The sequence below is a fragment of the Macrosteles quadrilineatus genome, unplaced genomic scaffold (assembly GCF_028750875.1).
Source record: "Macrosteles quadrilineatus isolate MER2022 unplaced genomic scaffold, UCM_ALF_1.0 Scaffold_9__3_contigs__length_116548681, whole genome shotgun sequence".
In the NCBI taxonomy this organism is placed as follows: domain Eukaryota; kingdom Metazoa; phylum Arthropoda; class Insecta; order Hemiptera; family Cicadellidae; genus Macrosteles; species Macrosteles quadrilineatus.
Genome location: NW_026542602.1, coordinates 13,260,000 through 13,269,923, shown reverse-complemented (window position 1 = coordinate 13,269,923; position 9,924 = coordinate 13,260,000). Strand labels below are relative to the sequence as shown.

The 9,924-nt window shown below is 35.0% G+C and overlaps 1 protein-coding gene across 1 annotated transcript; it reads right to left on the bottom strand.

The window, feature by feature from the left end:
• Positions 1-2,960: 2,960 nt before the first annotated feature.
• LOC129004415 (uncharacterized) lies at positions 2,961-6,216 on the bottom strand. The gene is made up of 3 exons (XM_054432992.1): positions 6,051-6,216; positions 4,434-4,596; positions 2,961-3,557 (listed from the first exon to the last, which is right to left on the bottom strand). Exons 1-3 carry the CDS (start codon positions 6,199-6,201, stop codon positions 3,011-3,013), a joined length of 861 nt encoding a protein of 286 aa, XP_054288967.1. The 5' UTR covers positions 6,202-6,216; the 3' UTR covers positions 2,961-3,010.
• Positions 6,217-9,924: the final 3,708 nt, after the last annotated feature.

The following is a 9,924-nucleotide window of genomic DNA, read 5'->3' as shown; positions in this document are numbered from 1 at the left end:
GCTTAAAAAAAGAAATAATTTAGTATATTGAAGCGCTGTTGTATGCCTAACGGTCACGGAGAAAATTCAAAAATAGTGTAATTAAAAATTCCCATGTTATTCTTATGGAGAAAATGAAAATTGTTGTAGTTTACTTGTTTATGGGTATATATTGATAACATTTGGCAAATTTATTTATTTCATCCTATACTATTGACGTATGGTCAAAAAACACTTTTTATCTTCCCCGTAGCAGCAAACCTAAGCACTCGTTAAATCTAATGTTATTTAAATAGGGAATAATATGTCTTATTTATGGAAATATTTTAGTAAAAATGTAATCAGACGAGTTGAAATTCGCTTAGTCTGCAGGTTTGCTGCGGCGGGGGTATTAAATTATTTTAAAACTATTGATTACTCATTATTTTATTCGGTTGTACGATTTCTATTTGAGGATAGTAAAATTTACTGTTTAGTAAAACAATAACAGAAAAAAAGCATTCATCATACTTTACACGGGTTACGCAAACACTGGCTAGCAGTTCCATAAACAAAACCTAATAAAACGTTCATTTTTAGCGAATTTCCCTATAGGGAAGTAGCTATTACCGTAGGTGGCACGGTAAGACCTAGACCCGGGACCAATTTACTTTTTCATTTTGATGTCCCCAGAGGCCAAAAACACCATTCATTCAAATTTTTATATATGTATATATATATATATATATATATATATATATACGTCCGTGAACGCGATAACTTGAGTAATTTTGGTCCGATTTTGATGAAATTTGGTTTAAATGTGTAAAGCGGGATAAACTTGAATGAGTTCGCAAACCAGCATGATCGGACCATGGGAACGGGGCTTTACGGGGGGTTTTATGGGGTAAAAATTGGTTTTTCTCACTTTTGACCCTTAAAACACAAAATTTCCCAATTTCTCTTTAGACCTTTTTAAAGAGCTTAAAAAAACAAATAATTTAGTATATAAAAGTATTTTTGTTCGGTTATTAGTAACGGAGAAAATTAAAAAAATTGTAAATTTAAAATTCCCATGTTATTCTTATGGAGAATATTGTCAAATGTTGTAGTTTGCTTGTTTATGGATATATTTTGATCAAACTTGGCAAATTTATTTATTTTGTACTAAGCTATCAATATTTTACTAAAAAACACACTTTATTAGTTTCCTTGTAGCAGCAAACCTAGGTACTCGTTAAACCTAATGTTATTCAAATAACTGAAAATCAATTCAGACAAATGGAAATTCGCTTAGTCGGCAGGTTTGCTGCGGCGGGGGTATTAGTAATGATTGAATGTAATTTTAGTTAGTTTTGATTGTTGTGGGATAAAAAACAACTAACGGTATAACCATCCCTTTTATGGCATTATCTGTTCTTTTATGGAATGAAGTTTAAAACTTCTGATATTAATTTATAACGCTTTCAATTTATTCCCTCTTCAACATGGTACAAGCATACTAGTTTTTTAGTCCAATCTGATAATTGTGGTACTTCCCTATATGCAATTTCTCTTAAAACAATAATATTATTGTTAACATCTACAGGGTGTCCCGGAACTCTCTACCAATATTTTAGGGCATTGCTCCTGGGTAAGAAACATACCTAAATATCATATTTAAATTGTCCGGAAGTCCTTAGTTACTTACACAGCCGCCATTTTGTTTTTTTCAGTTATTAATTTTTTTCTAAAGAATGGTTAAACATATAAAATTGAAACTTTGCACAAACATTTAGGACAACTAGACAAAGCTACAAAAAATTATGACGATCTTTCAAATTCATAAAACAAAATGGCGGCCATTTAAAATTTTTATAAAATCAACGGTTTTTGAGTTATTAAGAAACAAAAATTTTAAATGGCCGCCATTTTGTTTTATGAATATGAAAAATCGTCATAATTTTTTGTAGCTTTGTCTAGTTGTCATAAAATGTTTGTGCAAAGTTTCAATTTCAAGTCTACCTCGATGGTTTCACCAACGCCCCCGTTCAGCGGGAACGCTGTTGCGTGTGCTGCCGTGCACATCATCCTTCACCAGAGATATAATACGTGGCTGTTCAGTAACATTGTCTTGTAAACAATTTTTGTTATGCTGTAAAGTTTGTTTAAGCGAATTTACCCATAGGGAAGTATCTATGGGGGTTACTATGTATGGGAGTACCTATGTAGTCCAATAGTCCAATAGTAGTAGTCGTTTATGAAGGAGGGGTAAAAATTGGGTTTTCTCTCTTTTGGCACTCAAATCACAAAATTTCCCGATTTCCCTTTAAATAATTTTAAAGAACTTAAAAAACAAATAATTTTGTGTATTGAAGTGCTTTTGTACGGTTATTGGTTACGGACAAAATTCGTAAAAATTCAAATTTAAAATTCCCATGTTATTCTTATGGAGAGTATTTTAAAATGTTGTAGTTTGCTGGTTTTTGGGAAAATAATTTGATCAATTAGTAGTCAAAGTACTTACTGAACAAATATATTGCCTGTACGAACAGATTTAATCTTTATTCTTTATTTATTTGTTTTCTAAGAGTAGCCGTTGAGGTTATTCCACTTCATACAAAATAGTGATTACAAAATAAATCTCAATGCGGTTGGGTACATAAGTTTGCTGCACAAATTAATAAATCAGTAACAAATTGACGAACTGTAGAGCAATATTTCAAAGCACTAAATAGTTTTTTTAAGCTTAATACAATGGTGGAAACTAAAACTTGACTTATTCAAGGCGTGTATGTATGAAAAATAAAACACGTTATTGTATTGAATTTTATTGCAAAGAGTTAACTTAACTCGTAGCAGAGATCTGATGACAGATGATGAGATCAGTGATGACAATAAAGTAAGTATTTTTTTATATAATAAGTAACATTATACAGATACACAAGAAAAAGATAGTTATTTAAGTCCCTCAGTCTTTTTAAGTAAAATAAACTTTCAATACATTAACCCGTTAAGTTGGTAAACAGGGTAGTCTTGGGTCTATCATACACATAAAAAATGTGCACTTTCATTATACTGCGGGTTTAGATGAACCTCGTACGTTCAGATGAGTTTGCGCATCTTGTGACGTTGAAGACATACTGACTTCAGAGAGTACGCTTAATGACGGCGAAGGGAGCATAACCATTTGGCTATTTTCACGTGATGCCCACATATCAGATTCAATATTTGAAATCAAACTTAATGTTTCCAGCTTAGCTCGTTGTTGTAAATTAGGGGGCATCTTTTGCACACTCTTTGCTATGCTTTTAAAAAACAAACTTATATCATCGTCTGTTTCGTCGTCCTTTTGTAACAAATTCATTATCATTACATCTCTCTCTTTAGAGCATTTTTCGATCGCAAAACTGATTTTGTCTCTGTAAGTCATTTTCTTTTGTTGATCAGCTGAATTGTTTTTGGGAGACACAAGTTTCGGAGGCGTAGGCTGAGGCGGGACATAAGCTGCTGCATCTGCAAGGGTGTCTTGCTCATTGTCAGATACATTAAGACCAACAGAATCATCTTGTTCATCACGAGCATTCTCTTCGTTGCCGCTGTTGATATTGCAGAAGCTTCTGAAAACAAACACAGAAGAAAGTTGTGTTATATCGTAATGGATTAGGTTTTTTTATGAGAGCAGAAAAGGGACTCTTATAAAGTGAAGGTTGATGTGGGTGTAGAGGAGAGTAGTGAGTGCTTGATGAGTAAATAAGACTGCAAAAAGTATTATATTTGACATTAGCCCATTTCCCCCCACATATCATACCCACATTCCTAGACTGTAATATCATGGAAACAAGTCATGGGATGGTCTAATCTTATATATTACCTAATATACAGGGTGTCCCGGAACTCTCTACCAATATTTTAGGGCATTGCTCCTGGGTAAGAAACATACCTAAATAGCATATTTAAATTGTCCGGAAGTCCTTAGTTACTCACACAGCCGCCATTTGTTTTTTTCAGTTATTAATTTTTTCTAAAGAATGGTTAAACATACGAAATGGAAACTTTGCACAAACATTTATGACAACTAGACAAAGCTACAAAAAATATGACGATTTTTCAAATTCATAAAACAAAATGGCGGCCATTAAAAATTTTTCTTAAATAACTCAAAAACCGTTGATTTTATAAAAATTATAAATAACCGCCATTTTGTTTTATGAATTAGAAAAATCGTCATAATTTTTTTGTAGCTTTGTCTAGTTGTCATAAATGTTTGTGCAAAGTTTCCATTTCGTATGTTTAACCATTCTTTAGAAAAAAAATTAATAACTGAAAAAACAAAATGGCGGCTGTGTGAGTAACTAAGGACTTCCGCACAATTTAAATATGATATTTATATGTTTCTTACCCAGGAGTAATGCCCTAAGGTAGAGTTAATGTACACTCTGTACAATAAATTATATTATTATACTCGGGTCAACGAGCCTTATGTTATATCTTACTTTCGTTTAACATCCGCAGTGTGCAGGAAAGACAGTTGTTCTTCTAATTGCCACTTCTTCCCTTTCTTGCAGGGTGGGGCCTCAGAACCAGTTTTGTTGTTTTCTCGAATCCTCCTGTCATGAGTATCTTTAATGTTTCGCCAACGTTTTTTGCAGTCAGCAACTGAAAACGAGAATTTGAAAATTGTTTGTAAAAAATACTAAGAAAATAAAAAAAAAATACTTGCTCCGCTCAAAATATCAACTATTGCATACCTGTAGTTTCAATACTACTACGTATTCTAATGTCACTATTTTTCAGATTCTTGGCTAGTGGGGAACCATATCACTAGTTGAGATTTCAATACCGAATTTCCATCAGTTAAATAAGCCGTATATTGGAAAGGACTCTGGCTGTTCTGAAAGAGAATCTAGTGCCGTTGTTTTTACCAAACATTTCTAAAGATGGGCTGAAAATGAAGGCTAATGAGTACTACGTGAAATGGAATTTCGCAAATTGTGTTCGAGTGATCGACGGGAAACACGTACGAATCAAGTGCCCTATAAAGTGTTAGCAAAACGGGAGTGCCGATGGAGACCTGTGGGGGTGCGTGCGTTTGAAGGGACTTGACCTGGTCTCCATCGGCACTCCCGTTTTGCTAACACTGTAGAAAGTCGTCCTCTTTGTACTACAATTACAAGGGATTCTTCTCTATTGTATTATTAGCAGTTATAGACGCTAACTACAAACTTATGTTCATCAATGTTGGGGGTTGGTTCATATGGAATAGAGGTAGATAGAGGGGTTTAAAAAAATCTAACTTTGGCAAACAGTTTTTTAGTGGAACTCTACTTCAACCTCCACAACAGCTTCCAAACAGTGATCTTTTGCTACAGCATGTGTTGGTGGGGGATGATACATTCTAGCTGATTAAACGTTCCCGATCGTATCACCCCCCACCACCGCGCCGTACCGATGGCGTGACGTAGTCTCTTCTGTACCGCAACGATACGCATTAGAGCCATGTGCTTTGGTGGTGTAGTGGATAGCGTGTCGGGGTGATAATCTGAAGATGCCAGGTTCAAATTCCGCTGGTAGTACTAACTTGTCAAAATTTTTTCATATCAGCAAATTTGGTCGGTTAGGTTAGGTTATGACAGTTTAATTTTATGATTAAATACACCCACCTCAGCAAACCTGCAGACTAAGCGAATTTCCATTATCCTGATAGGATTTACACTTAAATGTCTCCTTAAAAATATCATATTTATTTCCAATTTAAATAGAATTGGTTTAACGAGTACTTAGGTTTGCTGCAACAGGGAGGGTAAAAAGGTGAGGTTTTTTTTTAAATGTCAATAGAAATGACTGTAAGAAATGAATGTATTTTCCAAATTCGATCAAAATATGTTATGTTATATGACATCAACTTGAAAAAGTAAATCGGTCCCGGGCCTAGGTCTTACCGTGCCACCTACGGTAATAGCTACTTGCTGTAGGGAAATTCGCTAAAAGGTAGGCCCTATTGAAACTGAATTAGGTTTAGTAGATAAAACACAGCACCACTATCAGACGAATCATGAAACGAAAAAGTGCATAAATGTTATGTGACATTTTTTAGAGATAAATAAACTTACTTGATCTTCCGACTTCCTCTGATATTGCTTCCCAAACGTTGTTTCTCGCTCGTTGGTCCTTGTAAAGAGGGTGTCTCAGGTTGTAAATTTCAGGGTGGGGAGAAATCGCCTCAACTAGTTTCTCGTCTTCCTCGAGCGTAAACACTTTCATTGTAGTCTTGGATGACACTCGACAAAAAGACACGTGCACTTTCTTGAGAAAACGCTGCGAAAGCCTCAAAAATCGTGCAACGACTGCGACTATGTCTGCTCCAGGAGCGGACCCGTACGATAGCCGTCTACGACTGTGGCGCCAGTCGCGTCAGTGGGCGCCATTGAAAACAATGCTCAGCAGTCGCTCTACGATTATCGACGGCTGTCGTCCAACGACTGCAGTTCCAGCCGCACCACATGCGCGGCGGAACATCTATTATTCATGTCAAGAGTGACGAATCATCTTCCGTCCGCTGCATACTAGCATTTACAATAAACGTATTTCTTTTGATTATACCATTGACTATATATACCCATAGGTATATATATATAGCCAATTTATATGTATAGTATATATATATATATATATATATAGGTATATATAGACTATACCTGTAGGTATATATAGTCAATGATTATACCCACGTTAACAATTTTAAACGTTGTGAAACAACAACACATAGAATATTTAATTTAAATACGCCCAGTACATATTTGGACAGAAACATACCTAATTTCACCTGATCCAGACTTATTGTTTATCGCATTTCTCATAATAAACATAAACAAATGACGTCACTGACCTGAATGCCTATACAAATGGCTGTAACGGCTGGTTTGACTCCATTTAAATATTGATAAAAATCATGTTTCCTTTCAGGCCAGTGACAACATTTGTTTTTGTTCTTATAGTTGTGGTAGTATCATTAACATTACCCACCTATTTGAGAATCATGTTTTTTGGATTAATCTTTTCGTTTTTAAAATACTACAGTTGGGAATGCTGCTTTACTTGTGAGATTTTTTCAGTCTTTAAAATATCCCCTTCTCAATTAAAATGTGTAAACAATAACGTGCGTTAAAAAAACACAATTATGTTTTATCTATTAACCCTTTGAATAAATCTGAACAATTGACTGATTTTCACTATAACATCCACAAGAACAGCTAATTGACAAACAGCGAGAAAGAGCTCTATTATGGCTCTTTTAGTATAAAGGCCTCACTTATTATATACATTTTGGCCCGTTAGTTGCATCCCCTTATGTCTTTGCAACATACAGTATTTTACCTAAACTTTATTGCATTAATTTAATCCCTCGTATGTTGTTTTGTAAATTGGTAAATTACTTACAATTTAAAATTTCATTTGAACGTTTTAAAGCCAGATATCTTTAAGGGCGTGTGTATGTTAGGCACGGGTGCATATGTTGCATTTCAAAGCCAGCTGATAACAGTATGTGCCCGAGTGATATCAGAGAGTGTTTGTTCTAGCGTAGGCGACCGACTTTCCTGATGATCGAACCGTTAACAGTTCCCCGTTGGTAAGTTATAAACCATTGTCTACTTTAGTGGATAGTGTGTAATTGTAGGTGATTGTAACAATGGTTGCTTCATACATACTCACATGTACACACACATACACAAACTCATACGCTTACGCACTCACACTAAGACGAGAAAACGTGTCAATCGGGCTTCCCGCTCGACTTGAACATTGTTTCGAGTCATTATCACTAACGTGTAGCGCCGGTTTAGGACCGTCAACTTCATAGAGTGGGTTTAAATGGGAAACCCGTGAAAGTTGGGAACTAGGTATTTTCTAAAATTAGTCTATATAGAGTAATTCCTCCACAATTAGGCTAATAAGAGAGTTGAAGTAGAGTCTGGATGAAATGTGATTAAACAGGGATATTATGTGAACGTGAACTCGGTGCTTTACAGAACATATTTATGGTGTATAATAGAAAACTTAATTCCATACGACTTTTTAGTCTACAGATACTTAATTGTAAGGCACACGGTATAAAATAATAATCTTTTGACAATAATACAGCAATTTTAGAGATTTATTTAAAACAAATACAGAGAAAAACAAAATGTTGTACTCTGAAACGAATCTTTTAACGAAGTTTTAATTTTATATCTCCCTAAGTAATGGTTTCAGAAAAAAAACTATAAGTACAAAAGTTGTAGGAAAACGAATCAGAAATAAAACAAGAAAAATTTAAACACGATAGCTTACATAGTATTCAACTTATGACCAATTTAGTATAACACTGCAATTTCTATGTTTGAAGGGGGGGGGGGAAAGCTCAAGGGGTAAGAGTGGGGATTTTTGGGAAAATACACCTCCCATAAGATTATATCACATATACAAAATCCAGCTTTCCACCATTTAGTTGCGAAAAGGCTGTTTTATTGTTTTCATTAACAGGGCTAATAAAAAAATAAAAATAAAAAAAACTGTATTTTTACAGTGATTTTGGAAAAATCCTTGAAAGGCATGAAAAGGGGTTAGTATTGTATTTAATTTTTGGTACATCACCCGTGTTTCTAAGTCTTCTCGGTATCTGAATACTACTCAGGCTGAAAAATATGCGTACTTCTTAGTGCGCATATTATTGTTATAATACGTACACAAAACGTACACACGTTAGTTTCTTAGTACGTATGTGTACTCTTGTGAGGGTTTGGATTTCGACAGGGTAATGTGAGCCGTAGGAAGCACTTAATCTCTAAGGTAGAATTCCATAGTCAAAGTAGATTGCGATACTGCATCAACTAAATGACTCGATGAGTTTAATTGTAGTTTGCCTCGAAGATGAGTTGCTACAATGCAAACGAAATGTAGGTTACAATCTTCACAAATTCAACGTCACGGTCGTCTGACGAAGGCGAAGATTTGACAGTAAGTACTAGACCTACTCCTCTTCCTTGGCATCCAGCGTTCCAGTTTTAATTCATGTACCTTCTTCTGAGATATGCCGCGATAATGTATTAGTGAGGGAATACAGATAAATCTTGTCTCTAACTTACCCACTGTACCTCTCACAAAAAATCGGATTAAGTCTCGTCATCCACCTTTGCAAACTGCCCATCAGCTTATAGAGAAATACTTTTTGCCCAATACGAATGGCGCAAGGTCTTGGGGTGCGATCATAGGCAGAAACAGCATTTTAAACAACCCACAAACAGCAGTAGGTGTCTCGCAGCTAACCCGTAAGCAGTAGGCTCTTTTAAACCAGTTCCTCATCGATGGGTGTAGGAGTAACTCCTGGAAATCCAAGTGAAGGTAGGTCCAGAATCAGGAAAATCTTGTTCACGTGCGTAGTTGTTTTGCATCAAAGTGAAGTCAGACAGTTTATTTTCACCAATTAAATACAGTTCTTAAAAGATATAACATGACATTAGTATAGAAAAATAACATGATTAGGAACAACTTAGACTTTTGAACTTTTAAATTCTTTTTATTTCAGTACTCGTATGTTAGCGATGAATTAAATCATTATTTTCAAACTAGGAATATCCAAGCCAAAGTTTACAATAACATCCAAATATCATTAAACTAGATCTAAAAAGAGTTTGTAGGTGCCCAACTAAATAAATTGATGTAAATACCTGCTTCGTATTAATCCAAATTGCTACTAATGCCGCAACTAGTTTCGCCATAGATTAAAAAGGGGTAGACCGCATGGAACTTTTGCTTAGGCACTCATTTAATGGCTTCACCTTCAGGAAGTGATCTTCAGCCGTCAAAGGATATCTTGATAATTCATCAGAAGGTTGTCGATTCACTTCTACATAGACACAAGAACACCAGCATGGACATTTAAACGATGAAAAGGTACATTTATATCGAGTGACAAACGAATAAAAAATTGTAACAATGGTATGTGAA